Raw genomic sequence first — 22,777 nt, 5'->3', positions numbered from 1 at the left:
CCCGACGAAGCTTGCAATCGTGGGCGGAGGTGAGAGGGAGAGATAGAGTGTAATGTTGGAGATGAAATCGAAGCCACAAAATCATAATCAATCTGTCTGGTGCCCAAATCGATCCAGACATACAAGTATTTCCCGGTTCAAATGCTGCCCAAACACTTGGTGAATGCAGGGGAAGAGTCCCCAAGTTCGTAATTGTAAGCATAGGGTTTGGATTGCTACCTAAACACTTGATGATTTGGTCAATTAAGTCGTAAAGGACGAAGATGAGTGGCGATCGAAGGCTGGAGGTGGTTTTGGCAAGCTCGGAGCTTAGGGTTTTGGTGATGACAGAGGCGAGAGAGGGGGAGTTAGAAACGTCGAGGTGGAGAAAGTGCTGGACGGCGAAGCGGTGATAGAAGGATTCGTAGGGGGCGATAACGTGGAAGTGGTTTGAGGGTTGGGAAGTGGCGGTGAGAAAGGAGGAGAGGAGGGCAGTGGAGCTGGAAGGGAATAAGGGGCCGACGAGGCTGACGTGGAGAGAGAGGGGGAGGGAGAGAGGAGATGAGGGAGTGAGGGTAGCGGCTATAGAGGAAGGGAAGGTTAAGGAAGACGACCAAAATTTATTTATTTATTTTTTGTCTCCAAATTTTATTTTTTTTTTAATTTTCACAGGGACCCCTTTATGACACGTGACATCCAATCATTGTCCACATAGGCGCCACGTCATCAATTAACAAGAAATTTAACAGCTAGACTAACGGACATATGAGACTGTCCCAAAATTAAACTTTACGTATGACTTTGGGAAGAAAAAAATTTCATGTACCAAATATTAAAAATCACGAAACTTGAGGTTAGTAAATTGAGATTTACCCTATATTTAAAATGTTGATAAACTCATCCCAATATTTTATATACCCTCCCACTTTTTAATACAAAATTTGATACTAATTTTACCCTCTTGAAATTCACTCTTCTGAATTGCAGTCCATCAAAATAAAAGTAATAGACTATAGAGGCAACTCAACGGGTACAAGAAACCGAAAGGAATCTTCTCTGGATTTCTTCCACCTAATCCTCATCATCATATAATTTGGATCCTTAAAATTTGATCCAACGACTAAAAAATACAGACTCACTTTAAAAGTCATAATAATTTTAGCCGTTGGATCAAATTTCAATGATCTAGATTGTTTAATAAGGAAGATTATATGGAAATGATCAGGAGATGATCCCTTTCCCAAGAAACCTTTTCTATTTTGTTGGGACCCAGCTGCTTAGAGTTCGTCGTTGGGGGGACGGCCCGGCTGTCTTATGCCGATTGAAGAAGGAAAGGTAGGAAAGAGAAACTTGGGAATTTGGGTTGAGTTGGGTTGGGTCCCTCCTCATATTTTATGTGCCAAACTTGCTCAAGGAGACAAAATGGAATGTATTCCCTAATTGATTCCATTCTTTGCCTGCCTTCATTTGAAAAATGGAAATCTCCATGCACGCAGGGACACTCCAAGCCCAAGCGGGGAGGGATAGGCAAGGCAGGGCAGGACTCAAGAGGAGCATCTCTCAATATCTCTAACTTCTCTCCCAACTTTTTAATCTGATTCCAAAGTTAATTTGTAGATAGTTAGCTAGCTAAGTGCTCCAGTCAACAAAATCTTCTTCCCAACGTTCTCCAAATATAATTACCATGGGGCCAAAGAGCCCAATTTAGCAAGTAGTATACATATAACATGCTGATTCATCACGCAGCTAAGTAATAGTATTTATATATTATGAACACATTAAAAAATGAAGAAAAAACTCATCTCCAAGCGGTGAGTCATAAATAAACAAAAACTACTCACAAGAGTCGAGAGCAGTCAAGACAAATGATCCTATGATCATGGTGAAGGTTCGATTAACACAAGTATCTGTACTACTAAAGAAATTGAAATTCTAAGAATCTTCCGGTTGAGGACTTGAGGGTGAAGGGGGGCCTCTGAAGGCCATATATAGTGGACTCGGATTCTCCTCATCTCTAAAATGAGGGAATGAGATTCCCAGCAGCTTTGGCATTGCCACCACGAGCACGAGCACGAGGACGAGAATGGATACGAATCCGTAAGGAATACCCGCGCGTACACAAACACCACAATGAAAATATAGATAGAAAAAAGAAATGGGGGATGATCAATACATTCTGGTATACACGTACCTAAATCATCTAATGAATTACATATAATTAAGTGGGAGAAGTTACTTGTAGTCTGAGAAAATAGAAATATTTACTGCAGTAGTGCTGCAGAGAGGAATTCAAATGGCGCACATATAGATGCAGTAGCGGAGCTACACTGGGGCAATTTATGCTCATTACCCCAATGACTCAGTGCTCCTCCTTGTATTTTGTTGTCTTGACCTCACAATTAGTTCAAAGAAGACCAAATTTGATGGTGTAGGTGGAGCGGTGCTACGTATTTTGCATACCATCCAATTGGAATTTGGCTTCATCCATGGGACTGGAGATACGAATTTTACTTCCTAATTCATCTTTCGCTTGCCAATTAGAATATTACAAAATTCATTTAATTACGTCTCTCATTAATTGTTTCAGCAACTTTCTTTTTATTAAGTCTTGAATTTGATCACAATTTACATTATCATACCTACTATCAATGATGAAGTTTTAGTTTTCTTTTCAATGGATTGAATTGATCTAATAATTGAGCATTTGTAAGACTCATGGAAACTGATCACATATATTTGGTAACTTTTTTAATACAACGATATATTTATACTGAAGGGTGGGAAATGAATTGGATGTGAACTCATCATTCACGAGACTTGAACCAAAGAATTCTCACTTACAAGTGAAGAGTAATAGCATTAGACAGTAGTATTAAGTGAGACATGTATTTATACTTATAAGTAGGTTAATTCATTAAGTTTTTTTTTCCTTGTGAAAAACTTATTTCTCATGATCCCATTATTACAAAATTCTGGCTCCGTCACTATATACATGGATGATGCATGGATGGGTCCACAATCACAAATTCACACACAATAATAAGCATAAAAAAGGAAAGGAAAAAAAAACTCGCAGCTGGCTGTGGCTGTGAATATTGGATTGGTTGGTGAGTTAGTTTTCACTTGAGATTCTACTTCTATGCCATATATATATATATATATATATATGGGGCATTTAGATTTTAGGCCTATATAAGATAACTTTTAGATTATAACCTGAGTTTCAAAATTTTATTTAAGTCCTTAATTTAATGTTCACCGTCACATCATATTATAAGATACCTCTATTACCTACCATATTAACAAACTTTGGCATTTAAATTGTCAACCTATTCTATAATTAAAGCTTAAATATATTCCATTAATAAACCATTCAAAATTCAAAAACGTTTAAATTTTTATACAAAAGTCAATAAGATAAATCCATCTAAGGTAAATTATACTAATTTATACTTGCTGACAAACAAATTAAGTCTATAGTAATTTTAGGTCAGTCACCTTAAGAAGTCGAAGATAGAAAAATCAACTACAAAAACAATAGGTTAAAAAAATTAAATAATAACCCTTAATATATATATCACCAAAAAAAAAAAAAAAAAAAGTATAACAACTCCTTATTATCTGTATATAGGTATTGGATAAGTGTCGGTACATATGTGTAGGTACATACGTGCACATAGGTACAGAAGTATCGGTATGGAAGTGCCGGTACATACATACATATAGGTACAAAAGTATTGATACGTTAGCATCGATACAGAAGTATCGATGCAGAATTCTCGGTACATACGTACATATATGTACGAAAGTATTGATGCATTAACATCAAAAGAAAAAATCGGTAGATTCGATGTATGAGAAGATAAAAATAAATCATCAACACTAGAAAAAAATGGTAAAAATAAATCATGCACCATTAGATGTATAAGAAGAAGAAATATTAGATGTGGATGGTGGCCCTAGCCCTTTCTTCTTACACGGTTGAAGATAATTTTTTGGGTTGGACAAAAAGTTTCATTTTTAAGTAGAATCATTTATGTTAGCAATAAAATGAAAAGTTATAAATAAATTAAATATGAGACATTATAATTCAGTCAAGGATAATATAAGAAGAAAAAAATTACATAAAAAGAATTAACTCTGGCATTAAATATAAATGCTAACTTGGACATAAGTCAAAGGACTATAATTAGTTTTTTTTTATCTTGGTTAAAGTTTTAGTCTAAAGATAATCTTTTTCAAGAATTAATATCTAGTTTTCTATATATATATCATAATCATATTGCATACCAATCCCCTCGTATCATTCGTACCCCACAAACCAATTTCGCTTGCTTTATAAAAGGCCATCTTCACCACACCCTTGGTTTGTGGCAAATACACAGATATATATTCAGGAGAGAAGAAAAGAGACATTAGGTTTTGATTCTGGAAGACAGAAAAATCTATATATATCTATACACACATAGATGATGTACCATCATCAGCTGCAGCACCACCACCAAAACCACCGCCAACACCAACACCAACACCAGCACCAGCACCAGAACCAAGGAAAGAACATCATCCACTCTTCTGCTTCTTCAAGCAGAATATCGATGCCTAACATCCCATCTGAAAGGATTTTGTTTCTACAGCAAGGTGACCAAAATAGCCCAGCAGGAGATTCAGGCCTTGTCCTCTCAACCGATGCCAAACCTCGACTCAAATGGACCCTCGATCTCCATGAGCGATTTATCGAAGCAGTTAACCAGCTTGGAGGAGCGGACAGTGAGTACTACACTATAACTTCATATATAACTCTCCCTAAATAATATACTATCCAATACTACATTTATAATTCTCCCTAGCTAGCTCCCAGCTGAGAGAGCTGAGCTGATCGTTAAATTAATTCGAATTAATTAATTAATGTTATGATGATTTCCCCATGTTACATATGCAGAGGCTACTCCGAAAACAGTTATGAAACTTATGGGGATTCCAGGCCTTACGTTGTACCACTTAAAGAGTCATCTTCAGGTACTTTACTCGAATGTTTTTCTTAAAAATAAAAAGGTAACAATCAAGTATTAGTTTCATTTTCTTCGTCTCCAAGCAACAAAGTGAAACGAATTTTAATCCAGCCATTATAATTGAAATCAATTTTAAGCCAGTCATTTTTTGGTTTATGTCAAACAGAAGTACAGGCTTAGCAAGAATCTGCATGGAGGACATGTTACTAGTGGCCCCACCAAAATTGGTAAGCAGAGAAGACTAATCATTTGTTCAATTCCTCCTCTTAAGATATATGTATATACCTTGATTGGTTTACACTTAATTTACAGTCGATTTTATTTAATACTTTTAATAATTTGGACAATGATATTGTATAGGTACAGGTACAGTTCCAGTTCCAGTGGCAGGAGAAAGTTTAATATCCGAAGCAAATGGAAGTCAGATGAGCACTATGAGCATTGGCATTGCACCCCAATCAAACAAGTAAGCTAGCTAGCTGCTACTCATTTCCTCACTTGATCATCTGTTAATTTTTCATTTATTTATCATTTTATAGATTACCCTAATATATGTATGAGATTTAGGCTGACAATGGCAATTCTTAATTAATTCCAGAGGCTTACATTTAAACGAAACACTAGAAATGCAAATTGAAGTCCAGAGAAGGCTACATGAGCAACTTGAGGTAAGGGCATGCGCTTGGTATCACTCAGTCGAGCAAAAGCACCTTCCCATTATAACAGCATTCTGACAATTTGTCCCGATCGAAAACCACGCAGGTTCAGCGGCACTTGCAACTTCGTATAGAGGCTCAAGGAAAATACCTACAGTCTGTGCTGGAGAAAGCCCAGGAGACACTAGGAAGACAAAACTTAGGTACAGTGGGACTTGAAGCTGCCAAAGTTCAACTCTCTGAGCTGGTGTCCAAAGTATCCCTGAACTCTGCTTTCACAGAGCTCAAAGAAGTACAGGGATTGTGCCCTCAGAAAACGCAAACAAACCAGCAGCCCACCGATTGCTCAATCGATAGCTGCCTAACTTCCTGCGAAGTATCGAGAAGGGACCAGGACCAGATACACAGCAGTGGGATGCCTCTAAGACCTAATTACAATGGCAGGGCAGCAGCACTCTTGGAACATAAAGAGGCAGCACAAGATCAGCGGCCAATGCTCCAAAACACCCAACTTAATTGGTGTGATGATCTGAAAGAGAACATGTTTCGTTCCCCCATAAGTAAGGATGCAGAAAAAAGAATGTTCCCTGCCGCAACAAGGTCTAGTGACTTATCCATGAGCATTGGACTACAAGGAGAAAACTGGAATATCGATAGCAAAGGAAGAGACACAGATGGAAGCTTTCTAGGCCGTACAAACAGCAGGGCTGATTCAGCTAAAGTCGAGGGTGTGAAAGTTTCTCAAGGATATAGATCAGTGCCTTACTTTGCAGCAAAACTAGACCTAAATGCTCATGATGATAATGATACTTCTTCAAGTTGCAGACAGTTTGACTTGAATGGCTTCAGCTGGAGCTAAGTAGGCTTACAGTGGGAGAATCAAAGGGATAAAAACACTGCAATTTTCAGCTTCATATCAAAGGATAGACAGAGCATGATAGCATGCTGCGAACAATTTGTTAGATCGAGCTGAAAGGAATAAGTTGCAGGACAAAGATATTCACCTATTAATTTAGATCAATTACATAACAAGTAGCTCATGCAAGCGGATGTAATATCTTTATATATATGATTGAGAGTTCCAGAACTAGGAAACAGAATGTCTTTGATCTCACGTTCGTTCAGTAAGCTCTTATATATGTTCATCCACCCACTCTCCCTGCGGGCTGTAGCATCAAGGTGCATAGCCAATGCAAATTTAAACTTATTAAAACATACATTCTGCATCAACAGATTCAACACATTAACTAGTAATTAATCAATTTCACTGTTTAACATATATAACTGAAATTGACCAAATTAAGCTGGCTAGGACTATATATATACAAACACGTTCACATTCACTACACATGATATATAATTGTTATCACTTATTTGCAAACTACTGTTATCTTTAGAACTGGCTAGGGTTTAAGTTTTAATTTGTTGTTTATATTGACTGATTAGTGCTCGATTGGTGTTCAATTCACTACTTTGGGCTCAAAAATACGTTATGATTCAACTAATAACTATGCTACAACTCTCTATAGGAGACCAATTTTGTTGCTTCCGTTATTCCAAAAGTCCGGTAATGAAAACGCAGTTGGATGGTACACAAGTACAAGACTGCATACGAATATCAATCATATACTACACAGTACAATACTGCATACGAATATCAAGCATATACTACATACATCAGTAAACAAAAGCAACAAATTATTCAAAGTGCACATCTTTCGAGCCGGGGGGGCAGGGTGGGGGATATTCCTATTCCTATTCCTATTCCAATTCAAATTGCTTGCTAATTAGGATAGAGCAAAGTAAGTACGAATAATGATTTATGCAATGTTTTATGCTACTAGTTATGAATATTTCGTGTCAAATTGACCTAAAATCGACCATTTTTACTTTTTAAATAGACAAAAGTGACAAAGAAAGACTAAATATAGCGTATGGCAAAACTTGAGAAGATCAAATTCAAGGATCAAAATTAGCATGACATTCAGCATTTTTTATGTTTTTGGTGTGCAGCTTGGATTGGATTGGATTGGGCCTCTGGTGGCATTGGTCTTTTAACATTCTTCATTTGGACCTTTTTCTCCCATTTTATTTTGGAAGAACAGTAATTTAATTCTTTGTTCAGAAATTAGAACGGATCCGAAGTATCGTGAGAAGGACGCCACTGCCAAACGAACTGCCGTTGAAAATTGAAAGCAGACCGCCTGTCTCCGTCTCCGAACAACCCCCACTTGCTCAATCCTCCCAAAATCTGAAACAAGCGAACAAGAAGAAGAAGAAATTTTTGTTTCTGTTTGTGGTGAAACGTAAACGACAGCTGATTTGATTTTCAATTTTGGAAGATCGGTGTTTTTGTTTGTGGTGTCGGTGGAGATGGAGGTGCCGAGCTCATGGGACGCTCTTCGCAAACAGGTACTCCTTTTTCCTCTTCTGCGATGATCAATAATTTCCGTATGATTTCTTCCTTCTCAATTCTCAACTTTCTCGCGTAGCTGACGATTTCCTGATTTCTGTTTGGTTTGCCTTAGATGTTAGATATTTCGATTACAGCTTTGAATTCTGCAACTAGACGCGTGCTTATTGCTTTGGTCTTTTCTTTTTGTTCAAGTTGTCGGCAGGTTGTCTTGTATGAGATCAGCTGGCGTTTTTTCCTTCAAACTTTTATCGTCACTACTGGATTAGTTTGTGATTGGTGAATTAAATTGATAAATTTCCTTGGTTCTAGCACCAAATTGTTAAGTTTTAGCTTCGATCCGAACTGTAATTGCTAGGTGGAGAAATCTGATTGAAGAAAAGAATATGTAAAGTTACAAGACTTGTAATTGAGTGATGCTCAATTGCCCGCGGCAAATAGTTCTATTTGGTTAATAAAAACGAATTAAAAGAAATCCTAGTAGAAATTTCAAATACCTTAGCAAGGCCAACAATCAAAAATTCAACTTCAACTAGCAATTTTGAATAAGGCCCCATTGTTGTATGGGACTCAAAGTTCCTATAGCATTCCTCTAATGCCACCTGTGTCATTACTTCAATCAGAACTACGATTGGAACTGTGCCGTAATGAATAACCCTCTTCTTGACACTTTCTCTCTGCATACGACTATTCAAAATAATGATTTTCCTCTATGGACATCATATAAGAACATCATCTTCAAAGCATAGTCCCAAAATGAACAGGTGCTTTAGTACGGGCCTTTGAATGCCAAACAGACCTAGAAAGCCAACGTCCTCCCCTCCTCTAAAACCCTGGTAGTAAAAGGTCTAACATGAAATCACTACTATGATTTCCCACCACCTCAATTTTCAATCTTGCACACTTTAATGAAAATAGTAGATCATTGAATGTGAGCATCATACTGGTGAGTAATGATGTAATCCTCAGCTAAAGAATATTAAATATGTGCAATTTGAAAATGTCCCAGGATATGAAAAAACAACAAAGTTGAACTGTGGTATCATCGAGGGATTGCTTATTAATTATTATTAAGCTTGTCTCTTCTAACTTCTAACTTCTAAGTCACGATACTATTTTAAAAAATGCTAAAGACTTTGTGAGAAAATTTCAGGATTCAGTTTGTGCAGCTCTTCTTTTCCTATATGCTTCTTGAACTTCTGAATTTGATTCCCTTATTGTGTTGTAAGGTTGAACATTTTGCTATCAGGAAGAAACTAGTATTAGGTGAAGCACGAATTTTCACTTGCCTTTCTGATTCCCAGTGTCACTTTTTGAGCATGAATTTTGAAAATTTGGTTTAAGCTACTGGTTTTCTGAATCCTTTAAGCGAAGGTACTTCAGCAAGACATCTAGTTTGTTTACATATCCTATGATTTAATCACATTGGCTTAATCTAAATGAGGATATTAATTTCTGCTTGTCTGTAAAGTGCACGATCATGGATATGCAATGCTAATTGTTTTCATTTGTTTCCTCTTACATGCAGTTCCCTTGATATTAAATCTGGATAGATGGGAATTTTGCTTTCTTAAAATGATAATTTTAATCTATTGTAATTTCAGGCAAGGAAACTTGAAGCTCAGTTGGATGAGCAGATGAATTCTTATCGTAAGTTTGTGTCTGCAAAGGGTTCTACAAAAGTTGGTACTGCCGAGAATGATCTTGAATCTGGGATAGATCGACTATTAAAGCAACTCCAACAAGTAAATTCACAAATGCAAGCATGGGTTTCATCGGGAGGATCAGAAATGGTTTCTCATACCTTGACTAGACATCAAGAAATTTTCCAAGATATCACTCAGGTATTCTGGCAATCTGTCCTCTGAAATATGCTAAGGGGAACATCGGATGACAGTTTTTATTTCTTTGACCCATATATAGTTAAAGTGTCTTGAATGTGCTTTGGGTTGCTCCATAGTTCAACTGGCATGGATGACATGTGTTCTATGAGCTCTCATGCCATCTTATAATTCTCTCGAAGTGAAGACCCTTATGTTTTTAAGATGGAATTTGTATTACAGATCATTATCCAATTCCTTGTTTTTCATTTTTCATTACTATTCCAAATTCTCTCTGAAGTTGGAATTGACAGTTTGAACAGTCAAAATATGGATGAACATCTGAGCTGAGCTCTACTTTAAGTTACAGGTCTATAGTTACTATTCCTTTTTTCAGTAAGATACCTTCAGATTTCGCCTCATGCTATATGCTGGTGAAGTGACTAAAATCTTCAATTCTGTTGAAATTTTTTGTACATTCTTTGAATCATTTGTGCAGTCTTTGCTATAAAACATATAATTCCTAAGATTGAACCCAGCAGATTTCAACTCTTTGTTAGACATGATTGAAGTGCAGGAGTTCTATCGTCTCCGAAACAGCCTTAGAGCTAAGCAAGAGCATGCTTCACTCCTTGAGGATTTTAGGGAGTTTGATCGAACAAGAGTAGACTTGGAAGATGGTGCGGAAAATGCCCTCCTGAAAGAGCATGCTGCTGTTAGCCGAAGTACAGGACAGGTACGCAAATTAAAGTGATACATTTTTTTGCGCATAGAGATTGTGTTGGGTGGTGATGTGTTTTATTAGGAACCAGTCCTCTCCTGCATGGCATCTTTTGAGTAAAACCGAATTAATGATTATTTTAGTTAAGAATTAAAGATATATATCATATGGCTTTGACGGAAGGGAAATGGAAACTACCTGCAGCTTTTTTTTTTCCTTCATGGTTAGGAAGTAAAACAGAATTTTATTGTACAGGGTAGAACATCTCTTAGCTGATGATGGTTTAGAGTCCTTGGTCAGGCATTTTGATTGGTTTAAATCCCTTTTCTGAGGTGTGGCAAATGGAAGCATACAAATTGTGATTTATATTGAATAATCTATTCTGTTTCTGCAGGTGGATACTGTGATCTCTCAAGCTCAAGCAACCCTTGGTGCACTTGTCATTCAACGCTCCACTTTTGGTGGTATTAATTCAAAGCTCAGCAATATTGGCAGCCGCCTTCCAACGGTATAAAACTAGTAATTGTGGTCCTTGATGTTTTAGTTATTTCTTTGGCATTTTGGTGTTACATAGGTCCCTCTTGAATGGAATTGATTATTTCTCTTTTGTTCTATGAATAAGAGTTAATGCATGCAATAGGTTAATTGCAGAAAAGTATATCACCAGTACAAAGTACACTGAAATTTTTATGCCAAAACTAGAATGAGTCCTAATATTGCGTAGTGTAGACTAAGAAAGTAACCAGTCCAAAATTCTACTGTAAAAAAGATGACTTATATGAAGGGCAATGCAAGAGTGAATAAAAGAAATTAAGGATTTTAATCCCTTGAGATGTGTAAATCTGTCATCTTATTATGTCTGTACTCTGTAGTTCCCTTGATTGACGTTCAAAGATTTGATGGTGCAGGTAAATCAAATGCTTTCTGCTATAAAGCGTAAAAAGTCTATGGATACCATCATTCTTTCTCTCGTCGCATCTGTATGCACATTTCTCATATTTATCTACTGGTTGTCAAAGTGAGGATCTATGAAGATCAGGCATTTGTATGGGGAGGACCATCTGTAAGTGAGAAAGAGAAACAGATGCCATTGTTTCGTTAATTTTTCTCGAACGAACCTGTATTACTGCAAGTGATTTGTTTCATAGGAGTACAAAATACAATGGATGCAGGCATTCCAAGCTATTTCATGTTCTTTCATTGAGTGTGAGTGTCAATTTTAATTTCAAATTTTCAGCAGGGTTACAGCACGACACCAGCGTAATGATGTAAGTGACTTTGATGTATTAATGCATAGTTTGTTTGTTTTATGCATAACCGATCAAAAGAGATGGAAACAACATACTTGTCCCAACTTCTCTTAAATATGTTTTTCTCCACTTTACTAAGACATTTCACGATTAATGATGACCACCAAAATACTAGAAGTGAATGACAGGCAGAGGAAGTTTGATACCATTGTTCGTAATATGTTCTTTTGTTCACAAATCACGTATCCATGTGGATTGTCTGTTTTGTTTTGGTCTTTGAAATATTTTGTAGATTTTGTTTCCAAGTTACAGAGATAACTCCCCCAATCATGCCACATTTTATTTCCGCCTTGTGTTTATCTTGTTTGTTGGCTCCAAACTAAGTAAACGGCACCATCATCACTGGGAGTGACGACTGAGTGAAAAATTAGGTCCATAATTAACAAAGCCAAGACAAGCATTCTACATGCTACAATTCCAGAATTAAGCACACCAATAGTAGATGGAATATCACCAATATTAGTGCCTCATCAGTTCAGTAGTTGCAATATTTGGACTAATATTAGATCTTAAAAAATAAAAAAACAAAGTAAAAACGTATTTGGATACAAATTTGAATCACTTTTGTACAATTGTGTGCTTCTAAAATCGAAACGATTAACGCATATTACAATCAAAAGATACAACAATAAAGAACCTCCAGGCTCCAACATGCTTTTACTGAAATTATCACGTCAAACAGCAACTTCATTGTACACTCCTGCTTGTATACCAAAACCCCGGGCTGGCTGAATTCTGGGTACAATGGCACCGCTTGCGTGGTACTCTGCACTCCGTTTTAAGAAACACACGCCGTATGTGTGGCCTAAAGCTGAGTTAACCAACTTTACCTTCACATGACCTGGTTTTGTTGGTTGTGGCCGCGCTAGAAACGGATGAGACAAGAGCTCTTCAGCAGTTAATCGTTTCCCAGGTTTCATGGCCAGGCAACTCTTGAGAAAATCCATGGCCATATATGAGATTCCAGCCGGAATTTTGGAAGTACGCAGATGATCCAACATCTTCACGTTGTAGGAATCTACAAGATCATCAAAACCTGGCTTCAATTCCCAGGGCGACTTGCCCGCTAGCATCTCAAACACTATACAACCAAGAGACCATATATCAGAGGACTGATCTTGCTTCTCATCTTTAAAAGCTTCTGGGGATAGATACCAAGGAGTGCCTCTCCATCCACTGAATTTCTCCTTGCTTCTCTTTGCCAATCCAAAATCTGCAATCTTGGCTACAAAACCAGAACTAGAGCAAGTTGTAGCGACAGGCACAAGCAAGATATTCTCGGGCTTTAGATCACAGTGAACATATCCACACTTGTGAACATGTTTAACACCTTCAAGAATCGACCTTGCATACCTTTTAACCTCAGCTTCAGGCAATCCATGACCATTGGATCGTTGGATGAGACCATCAAGGGTTCCTCCTGCAGCAAATTCTAGCAACAAGTTGTAGACATTGTGACCCTTGTCGGTTGTTGTGGTCTCCTCGCCAAAGCGCTTGATAATGAAAGGGCAGCCCTTAATCTCAAAGAGAACCGCAGCCTCGTGCTGAATGGACTCCGAAGCGGAGAGCTCTGCAGATTTCACGGCCATAACTGCAGGCAAATTACCAGTTAACAGACCCCTTGTTCGTTTATTTGGAGTAGCAAGAAAAACAGAAGCAAAGCTACCTTGTCCAATCAACGCTCCTCTCAACCAGCGCTCTCCGTGATTCCACATGCTCTGACTCTGACTTTCTCCTCGTATTTCTTCTTCGGCCTTTCTTTTCGTCATTCCAACTGTCTAACCAGTTGCTTGCTTTATTCACAAGATAATACGCTAGTAATTAATATTATTCTGAAGAAATTAGCGACTGGAATTTGCCAAATAGGAAGCCCTAATTAACAATCATAGTCCTACTAGGAATTGGATATTTCAAATTACCACAGCAGAATTCTGAATCAAATAGGAAAAATCAAACCAAACCCTAAAACAGAAAGAAGCCACAAATATTTCATAAAGAAAATTCAAAATTCAAACGTATCTGAGTCGACCGTTGCGGAGGGCTTGTATTTCTCTGCACGGAGGGCAGCAACAATGGAAGCGAGAACCGGCGGCTGGAACCGAAGACGACGTCGTCGCTTTGGAGGAGAGGGAATCCACCAAGTGGAAGAACGGAATGGCAGAGACTAGAGAATTGATGTTGAGGAAGAAAAAAGAGAACAGCAGTTTGGGGGGAAACACAAATGCGATTTGGTGGAGTAAAGCTCACGCAAAGCTCTATGTATTCCGAAAAACAAATGGGAAGCGAACCAAAGCATATGGCCGATAAATACATTTGCTGCAGGTACGAAGCAAAAAATTATTCGACCAAAAACCAGAAAATTATCGACCAAAAAACAGAAAATTAAGACTTGTATATTGTCACCAATAAATACATTACAAAATTGATTTAAATTTTTGTCTTCTTAACATTATCCTTGCACTAAATAATACTAAAACACATATTTCACTAAAATGCAGTACTTCTGAATCCAAGTATCAATTCATTAGTTTTCCCACCAAGATGAATGTTTTTTAGTGTTTGAATATTGGTTAATTGTTTTTAGTGTTCATTAATGATTTTCAATTTGTCCGGTGTTTTAATATCATAAACCTTTTTATGGATAAGAATTACGTTGGTATATTGCTCAATTTGCAGCTCGAGACAATATTTGTTTTAGTCGGACCAGATTGGTGAGTAGTCCACTATAGCACTCAGACATGCCTCCTTTTAATTGCATTGGGCCTTGGGCTCCCTCTTCTTCTTTGGGCTTTGACCTTTCTTGAGATTATCGGGGACTGTTTTCAAGCCTATACTATCTTGAGGGTCGAAATGGACCCTAAGTTAACAAGTGTAAAGAACCAACATCATATCAACTATTATGAGGCGGTGGTGATTGAATCCGGCAAGAACAACAATTGAGTTTACTACTCCAGAGTAATGCATGCAATCATGTAAGATTTTTAAGCAATCATTTTCGGACCAAAAATTTAATTTCAAGTTTTGATTGATTGCTTTCCTTCTTGTCTTGCAGGCAAGATGGATGGTGAAGAAAAGAAGAGGAAAACAATACACGATACTTTCACTCTAGGCCCTGATAATGAGACATTTTTACTCGCAATAAGGCCCATAGCCATACAGCAAACTCCAAACCCTGACCTGCATCTTCCCATCTTTCAATTTTAACAAGAAATATCGTTTATCCTAAATTTTGTGATTCTTCACCCAGATAATACCAAAAAGGTAAATTTCAATCCAACTTTTGTTCTGTCAAGTGTCAGCACACACACTGACACACCACACACCTATATCATTTTTCTTTGACCGGAATTGCGAGAGAAGCAGAAAAGTCGCAACACTTTTTATCGTGTCGACTTGAGATAGAAATGTCACAAGCTACTAAATCATGTTTTTCTTTCAATCCTTTCTCAATTTGTCCATGAATATTTAGAAAGTAATAAGTAGGCAATCATTAAATGGCAAAAAAGTGCTTCATAAGGATGCATTTGTTGCACTGAACTGTCTCGAATTGGACTAGTTTCAGGGATTAAGCTGGACTGGCTTAGACTAAACCAAGCTGGACTAGCTTAGTGAAGCGTTTGGTACAATGTCCGACTAAGAAGCAGGGTAATAAAAATTAATGAAATTGCAAATTAATAATTGAAGCATCAAACTCAACTGCACAATACCCACAATTAAATCAAATGATAAAATTACACTACACTTAATTGCAATTGCTTGGAAATGAAAGAAAATATCAAGTTTTTTGTGCATTGTATCATTGCAATTTGCATAAACAAACTACCCTTTCAACTATAAGCCACCATGGAAACACAAAATAATTACAAAAATTATCCTCTTTCTCCAATTTTTCTCTGTAACCAATCAGTCACTGCAACAACAAATACCCATCTAGAATTTTTTTTCATAATTCACCAAAACAGAGTATAAAGAACAGAACCCAGATTCTGCAATATTGAGAAATAATTAGCAACTCAAATGTCCCAAAATTGTTAAAAATTCAAATCTCATCACCCCACAAATTTAGAGGCAGCAGGTTTCAATTCCTTCTTCACAACCTCACCAATTTCTGAAACTGGGGCTTTGCCAATGATGACTTTGAGCATGGAAAGCTGAACTAGGGGAAATCACAAAATACCCCAGAAGGAGAAATCATTGAAGAACAAGAAAATTTCATAGCATAAAACGCACCCAAACTTCATCACAACCCAGAAGGGGAAATTGAAGGGGAAATCGAAAGGGAGATCGAAGGGAAAACGTGCGATTAGGACGAGCAGAAGGGGAAATCGAAGTAGTTAAGGAGGACATGGTGAGCGAGCATGACGATGATAGCAAGCAGGAAGAGGACGGTCTTAGCTAGTCCTCTCGTATTTGGGGGGCCTCACTAAGACCTTCTAACGAAGGCATTAGTCGACGCGAGTCCCACTTAATACCATTAAACTTAGTCCTTGGTGCAGACAAACACGGGATTACATTAGTAACTAGTCCAGTCCAGTCCAGTGAAGGGTAGTGAAGCCAAACAAACGCACCCTAATTGTTTTAATGTAAAGTATTCTTAGTATTTCTCATGAATTTTATAGATACAAAATATTATCTTAATAATGAAACATGTCAATTTTTAAGATTAGACATTACAAAATACTATGTTACATTGTTATTTTTTACAATGTTGTGTTCAAAGTCGTGAAGACAAATTTTTAAAACGGGACCTCAAAAATTATCTTACTGGATTGTGATGTTTATTTTGATAAATTTTATTTGAACTCATCTAATCTCTTTCTACACCAAACTTACTCTATTCACCCATATTGTTTTTTATTAAAGAATTAATATCTCTTTAAACCCAAATTTATTACATAAACTACACTCTCAAATTCAATTCAAAATGTAAAATTACCATCACATCCATTTCCTTTATAAAATAACATCTCTAATTGAATGTTTTTTTTTTCTTTCAAAGAGGCTTCCTTTGCCCCTTTATATAAGACTAGCATTTCCATGGCTTTTTTTTTCTTTCTGCTACCACAACCCATCCATGGACTTGGGATCCAAGAGATCATTCCATAGACTTGAAATTGCCAAGAGAATGTTATGCAAGCTCCAGATCAGTGCTTTTTAAATTGAGTATTTTCATGTACTTTTTAAGAAACTTTGAAGTGACATAGGGCTGGGTGTTTTGCTGATATGTTAATAAACAAATAAACAAATAAACAAATTGGAGCTATTTCGAATAAAAAATGTGCAAGACATGCCACCCGCTAGTTCGTGGTTGAGGTTGAACAATCTTTATTTGCACCAAGAATCAATTTTTATGTCTTTGTAGTGCTAATCAAAAGTCCTTACACTAGTGTTTTGGGGCACATACAGATGGCAAAGAAAAACAAATACAATATAATATAAAAAGTATGAAATTTAATCCAAAGAAGAAGCAAACAAACAAAATATCCATAAATCGAGTCATACCTTAGTTGGATGATTAAAAATTTCAAAATCACCATCCATTAATAGAAACACTTGTTTTTCGTTATCAGAGCTATTAGGGTTTTAATCGGAATGAAAGTAGGATAAATAAAGGGTGATGCTATGATTTAATTATAGTATGTGGGTCTATTGATAAATTTGATTTTTATTATTAATTTCATTTTATATTTAATAGTAATTATGCAATAGAGTAAAATAGATAATTAACATTAAAATTTAAATTGTGTGTAGAAAGAGATTAGATAAGTTTTTATTAAAATTTTCCGTTTATTTTTTATATATTGGCCCAAATTGAAATTGAAGTTTTCTTAACGTTTGATAAAAATTATTTTATAGAGTTATTATATGAACATTTTACTGTGCCCATAGAAAAATAAAAGAAAACAGTAGTTTCTATCTGAGTTTATTTCCCAATCTCAAAAAGATTGGATGGCATCTTATTATCGCAATAATGACCGACCAAGACCATGTAAAGTTAAAATAGCCATTTACTTCCTTCAACTTCACGGTCACATTTTTAAATGACGGTACTATCCTCCGTGGTAAACGTTGGGACTTGCCCTTTGGATTAGCGGCTTAGCCATGAGTCGTGATCATGAGAATTTTTAAGCGCAGCAAAATTTCGGTACAATAAATATCATAATACACTTAATTAATAATTTTAAAATTTTTTAATTAATTATATTATCACACGTAATTTATCTAACCATGTGCTCGTATCTTTGCGAACATAACAGAAAATTGGTAGTGCTAGTGCAAAAAAACGTGGGATGTCGGCCGGAGTCAAAATAAGTGGGCCACGTCATCACTGACCTGTAACTTAACTTTTAGATTTCAAATCAAGAAATTTAATTTGTATGACATAAAAAAAAAGAAATTTAATTTAATTGACGTTTTTTGCCCTTTGTATGTTGTCTTATCTTAATTGATATTAGTATATGAACGCACATAAAATGTGGGAGAAAAATTTTTATTTTTATTTTTGAAATAGAATGAGAAAGGAAGAGAGTGATAGAGAATGTGAGAGTGCGAATATTTTTTTTTAATTAAAGATATGTTAGAATTACACGTAGGTGAGACTTTAAAAAAAAAAGCAAAATTTGGTTGTGTGAAATCACATTTCTGCCCTATATTTCTTATTCATGTTCCATTTTAATTAAAGGGTTAAACTGGTAATTTTATAAAAATTTGATTGACAATGAGTGCTTTATTAATTAATAGAGATCAGTTGTTACTTTACTTCCAACCGCTTTTTTTATTTTTTTTCAGGAAGATTAGGGTATTTAATCTTGATAAAGAACATTACAAATACATATTATTAAGAACTCAGTCTCAAAAGGATTCTTGCAAACTAGGGAGCATTTTTACTCGTCATTATTTAATGCAGTGTATGCTCACCGTCTTATACTATCTACTGTATGCTCACAGTAGGGAAAAAGACAAGTGCTTGTTGTTCTGAATTCCGATACATCAAAAGGTCGCTGTGCAGAAGAGAATCGAATCAGAGACAAATAAACGAAAGAAAGAAACTAAACCCAAGGGACGGACACGTTGCAACTCCCTATTATTCCCCTTCCACATCTCTTCAGGACTTTATTAACTTTTTTAAAGGTATTGATTACTAGTAATAATTTATTCCCGTGCTCTGAAAGTCTGAGTAGTAGTAGTAAATAGCGTTATATAATATTTACTTGTAGGGGGAGATTTTCACTTTTCACAAATCAAAATCAATTTCTAGCCGTTAAAATTGCGAATTGAGGAGGCTCTCTTCCCCTTTCCCTTTCCCTTTGCCCTCAATTTGAAATTGAGAAGTGTGACAGAGACCGATTGACAGACACTCTCCCGGAGCTCATAACCAGAAATTGGGTTTTTGTCCTTGTCGCTTCCTCATTTGGATGTTTGTTCATTCTTCTTCACAAAATTCTTGGAATTTTTTTAACTTTTTGGGGTTTGGGTTTGATCAGATTCATGTATTGATTGCGATACATAAAGGCAGAGAGGAGAGAGAGAGAGAGAGAGAATATAACGTCGGTCTCTAAGTGAGGTTTGTCGACCAGGCAGACAAGCCAAAGCCAAGGTCGGTGGTGACTTGGTGGTGGTGGGTGTCATACTGTCATCTGGATAGGCAGTCACTTTACTAAAAAACGTGTGGAGTGGTAACTTGCCTTTATATACCCTCCCTCCCTCCCTCACTAATCCCCATTTTATTATTGTTATTATTATTCTTACTTCCTATTCCTCTTCAGCTTTCCTTTTTTGTTATTCCTTGCTAATATTTGTATTTGATCGGATCGGATTGGATTACCCCTCTTTCTCCACTATATCCCCATCTCATTTTCGTGGGAAAAATAAAATCACTGGAATATCGCTGATTCTCCGACCCACCTGCAACTCTTTCCATCTTTTTTCTCTTCAGTTAGCATAAAGGAAACTCGTTTTTTCCCTCTTAATCTTTCTTCTCTTATTTATCTTCCTATTTACACTTTAAAGCCTTTTGCTTTTGTTCCCCGCCCTCCTCCCCTGCCTTTTCCATAAACCCAGAATTTTCCCGGCAAAAGAAAACATGGAAAGGATGATGTGGGTTTTGCTTGTGGCGGCTGTGTTGTGTGTTTACGGCGGTGGTGGTGGTGTGGAAGGTCTTGGTGTGAATTGGGGAACGATGGCAACCCACGAGTTGCCGCCGGCGACGGTGGTTCAGATGCTAAAGGACAATGGGATTCCGAAGGTGAAGCTTTTTGATGCAGAGGAGTCGACCATGAGTGCCTTGCTTGACAGTGGTCTTGAGGTCATGGTTGCTATTCCTAATGATCAGCTGGCTGTCTTGACCAGCTACAAACGTGCCAAAGAATGGGTCCGCCGCAACGTCACCCGCTACAATTTCAACGGAGGAGTTAACATCAAGTATGACTTCAATTTGCTTTCGATCCTTTTGTAGTCCTGATTGATTTCATTGTTCTTGCTATCAAATTTGCTTTTGTGACCAACGCTTACATGATACGACTGTCCTACTCTGTTTTTAGATATATTATTATCACAGCACACGAAAAGAAAATAATTTGCATCTGAAGTTTGTTACTTGTAAGCACTAAGAAATACTTTCGAATTGCTTGTTGGTTGACTTGAAATTTCTGAATAGGATTTGTTCATGGGCCCTTTTGAATTGATGATTCCACAATTTTTGTTCGTCGAATGCGTTTTGGTTTTCTTCTTATAAGTTTCTATTGGAAATCCTATCCGATATCCGGTTAGTTTAGTTGATTCATCTTTCTGTTTCGGTCCAGTTTGTAGCTTTTCTTTTTTCTTGTCTGCTGTTATGGAGTACATGGACTTCCTTAAGTACCAGTCTTTGAATGATGGGTGAAATTTGTTGGACATGTATCCCTTCTTGGAGGCAAGTTGACCGGAACTGCTAAAACAGCACAAGAACTTAGCGGTAACTTTTTTCAAAGATCTAAGAAGTTTAACAAGGAAATCGTTGTTTTAAGTTTTCTCTTCTTTTCTGCATTACTATGTCATTGGAGTGAGGAATTATCATACTGATGTGCTGTATCTATGTCCTTACTACTGTGTGACCGGGCTTTATTTCAAGGTTGCGGCTTTGTTGAAAACAAAGTCCTGCTACAAGCGCTTCTGTTATCTTATTGTTTTTGTTATGTTTTCACAGATATGTAGCAGTTGGGAATGAGCCTTTCCTCTCATCGTACAATGGTTCATTCCTGAATGTTACGTTCCCAGCACTTCAGAACATTCAGAATGCCCTTAATGAAGCTGGAGTTGGAGATTCGGTAAAGGCTACTGTGCCCTTAAATGCTGATGTCTACGACTCACCAGAAAACAACCCCGTGCCATCTGCAGGAAGGTTCCGGACTGATATTCTTCAACTGATGACCGAGATTGTCCAGTTCCTAGACAAAAATAAGGCGCCTTTCACCATAAACATCTACCCTTTCCTGAGTTTATATGGCAATGACGGCTTCCCATTCAACTATGCCTTCTTTGATGGGGATACCACTCCCATTGTTGACACAACCACTGGGATTCAGTACACCAATGTTTTCGATGCTAATTTTGATACCTTGGTCTCTTCCTTGAAAGCAGTGGGATTTGGGAATATGCCCATTGTGGTTGGGGAGGTGGGATGGCCTACAGACGGGGACAAGAATGCCAATGTAGGGAATGCTTTTAGGTTTTATAACGGGCTTCTGACAAAACTTGGAACCAACAGAGGCACCCCACTGCGAACTGGATACATTGAAGTTTACTTGTTTGGACTTATTGACGAGGATGCAAAGAGCATTGCTCCAGGAAGTTTTGAGCGTCATTGGGGAATTTTCAGTTACGATGGACAGCCCAAGTTCCCGGTCGATCTTTCTGGTCAGGGTCAAAACAAGTTACTAGTGCCTGCAAAGAATGTGCAGTATCTTTCGAAAAAATGGTGCATGTTTAACCCGAACGCCAAAGATGTGAGCAATCTGGCAGATAAAATAAATTATGCTTGCACCTATGCGGATTGCACCGCATTGGAATATGGTTCCTCTTGCAACAATTTGGATGCGAACGGGAATGCTTCGTATGCGTTTAATATGTACTACCAGGTTCAGAATCAGGATGATCAGTCGTGTAACTTCCAAGGTTTGGCTACGTTGACGACACAGAACGTCTCACAAGGGAATTGCAATTTCATAATTCAGATGGCGACTTCATCTGCATCTTCTCTAAGACCCTCCGCCGCCGCCTCCTCATTGGTAGCCTTGCTAGTTATGTTACTGTCCGCTTTGCTGTTGCTATAGGATTTTGTAGATAGCTCGGATGTACTATTTTGTTTTTCTTTTGGCTTGCTGCATTCTTCTGTGGCCTTGTGAGATTATTTTAGTTTTACAGATCAATCTAATAAAATTGATATCTTAAAAGCTTCAAATTCTGCCTTGTATTTCCAGACCCATGATAATGCATATGTTATCGGATTTTCTGTTATCTTTCTTCATATCCACAGACACTCTTGTTTAGGCTCTTTGGGGGACATCCGATAAAATTGGAATGACATCTTGTTAAACCAACAAAACAAATACAAAGTTTAGTAACTAGCACCACCGTCCATGGCCGTTGCAATTTCGTCATTCGCGACCATGGGTTTCATGGATTTTAACAGGAATTCAAGAGACGAAACGATTGAGATGTTGGCTGCTATAAATCTAATTTACATTATTGGGTGTATAATTATCAACAAGTATATAATTAGGGGTGTGATATCCACACACCCCTTTTTAATTCGATCATTTGATCTTCTTCAATTCATTCGATCCGAGGACCGAAAATTAAGAGGGTGTGTGAGAAGTAAAAGTAAAG

The 22,777-nt window shown here is 37.2% G+C and overlaps 4 protein-coding genes across 5 annotated transcripts; 3 read left to right on the top strand and 1 right to left on the bottom strand.

Moving 5' to 3' along the window:
* The first annotated feature begins 4,279 nt into the window (after nucleotides 1-4,279).
* On the top strand, nucleotides 4,280-6,822 carry LOC103956200 (myb-related protein 2-like). 2 transcript variants are annotated; one of them, XM_009368149.3, is made up of 6 exons: nucleotides 4,280-4,749; nucleotides 4,922-4,998; nucleotides 5,158-5,218; nucleotides 5,358-5,457; nucleotides 5,590-5,659; nucleotides 5,754-6,822. In XM_009368149.3, the coding sequence occupies exons 1-6, from the start codon at nucleotides 4,449-4,451 to the stop codon at nucleotides 6,504-6,506; spliced, it is 1,362 nt and encodes a 453-aa protein (XP_009366424.2). In that variant the 5' UTR covers nucleotides 4,280-4,448; the 3' UTR covers nucleotides 6,507-6,822. The 2 variants fall into 2 exon arrangements, with proteins under 2 accessions (XP_009366424.2, XP_009366423.2); XM_009368148.3 differs by having other exon boundaries at nucleotides 5,352-5,457; nucleotides 5,754-6,819.
* Nucleotides 6,823-7,650: 828 nt separating this feature from the next.
* On the top strand, nucleotides 7,651-11,911 carry LOC103956201 (Golgi SNAP receptor complex member 1-1). The gene is made up of 5 exons (XM_009368150.3): nucleotides 7,651-8,059; nucleotides 9,665-9,904; nucleotides 10,458-10,616; nucleotides 10,996-11,109; nucleotides 11,510-11,911. The coding sequence occupies exons 1-5, from the start codon at nucleotides 8,021-8,023 to the stop codon at nucleotides 11,621-11,623; spliced, it is 666 nt and encodes a 221-aa protein (XP_009366425.2). The 5' UTR covers nucleotides 7,651-8,020; the 3' UTR covers nucleotides 11,624-11,911.
* A 479-nt stretch (nucleotides 11,912-12,390) lies between these two features.
* LOC103956202 (mitogen-activated protein kinase kinase kinase 20) lies at nucleotides 12,391-14,252 on the bottom strand. Its single transcript, XM_009368152.3, has 2 exons — nucleotides 13,578-14,252; nucleotides 12,391-13,502 (listed from the first exon to the last, which is right to left on the bottom strand). Exons 1-2 carry the CDS (start codon nucleotides 13,678-13,680, stop codon nucleotides 12,586-12,588), a joined length of 1,020 nt encoding a protein of 339 aa, XP_009366427.2. The 5' UTR covers nucleotides 13,681-14,252; the 3' UTR covers nucleotides 12,391-12,585.
* Nucleotides 14,253-19,627: 5,375 nt separating this feature from the next.
* Nucleotides 19,628-22,349, top strand: LOC103956203 (glucan endo-1,3-beta-glucosidase 8). Its single transcript, XM_009368153.3, has 2 exons — nucleotides 19,628-20,332; nucleotides 21,096-22,349. The coding sequence occupies exons 1-2, from the start codon at nucleotides 19,995-19,997 to the stop codon at nucleotides 22,219-22,221; spliced, it is 1,464 nt and encodes a 487-aa protein (XP_009366428.1). The 5' UTR covers nucleotides 19,628-19,994; the 3' UTR covers nucleotides 22,222-22,349.
* Nucleotides 22,350-22,777: the final 428 nt, after the last annotated feature.

Source organism: the organism of the source record quoted next, unplaced genomic scaffold, assembly GCF_019419815.1.
Source record: "Pyrus x bretschneideri cultivar Hongxiangsu unplaced genomic scaffold, Pyrus_bretschneideri_v1 Contig47, whole genome shotgun sequence".
Lineage (NCBI taxonomy): Eukaryota > Viridiplantae > Streptophyta > Magnoliopsida > Rosales > Rosaceae > Pyrus > Pyrus x bretschneideri.
Note: the sequence above shows the minus strand (reverse complement) of the source record. Positions and strands in the feature narration are given on the sequence as shown.

Bases quoted from the DNA above. Each gene is read 5' to 3' on its own strand.
- LOC103956200 (XM_009368148.3), top strand. From the start codon at position 4,449: ATGATGTACCATCATCAGCTGCAGCACCACCACCAAAACCACCGCCAA. The intron at 4,750-4,921 runs GTGAGTACTACA...TTACATATGCAG, and splicing joins CCAGCTTGGAGGAGCGGACA to AGGCTACTCCGAAAACAGTT. The intron at 5,660-5,753 runs GTAAGGGCATGC...AAAACCACGCAG, and splicing joins GGCTACATGAGCAACTTGAG to GTTCAGCGGCACTTGCAACT.
- LOC103956201 (XM_009368150.3), top strand. From the start codon at position 8,021: ATGGAGGTGCCGAGCTCATGGGACGCTCTTCGCAAACAG. The intron at 9,905-10,457 runs GTATTCTGGCAA...ATTGAAGTGCAG, and splicing joins TTTTCCAAGATATCACTCAG to GAGTTCTATCGTCTCCGAAA. The intron at 10,617-10,995 runs GTACGCAAATTA...CTGTTTCTGCAG, and splicing joins TTAGCCGAAGTACAGGACAG to GTGGATACTGTGATCTCTCA.
- LOC103956202 (XM_009368152.3), bottom strand. From the start codon at position 13,680: ATGACGAAAAGAAAGGCCGAAGAAGAAATACGAGGAGAAAGTCAGAGT. The intron at 13,503-13,577 runs GTAGCTTTGCTT...ATTTGCCTGCAG, and splicing joins AGGAGCGTTGATTGGACAAG to TTATGGCCGTGAAATCTGCA.
- LOC103956203 (XM_009368153.3), top strand. From the start codon at position 19,995: ATGGAAAGGATGATGTGGGTTTTGCTTGTGGCGGCTGTGTTGTGTGTT. The intron at 20,333-21,095 runs GTATGACTTCAA...ATGTTTTCACAG, and splicing joins AACGGAGGAGTTAACATCAA to ATATGTAGCAGTTGGGAATG.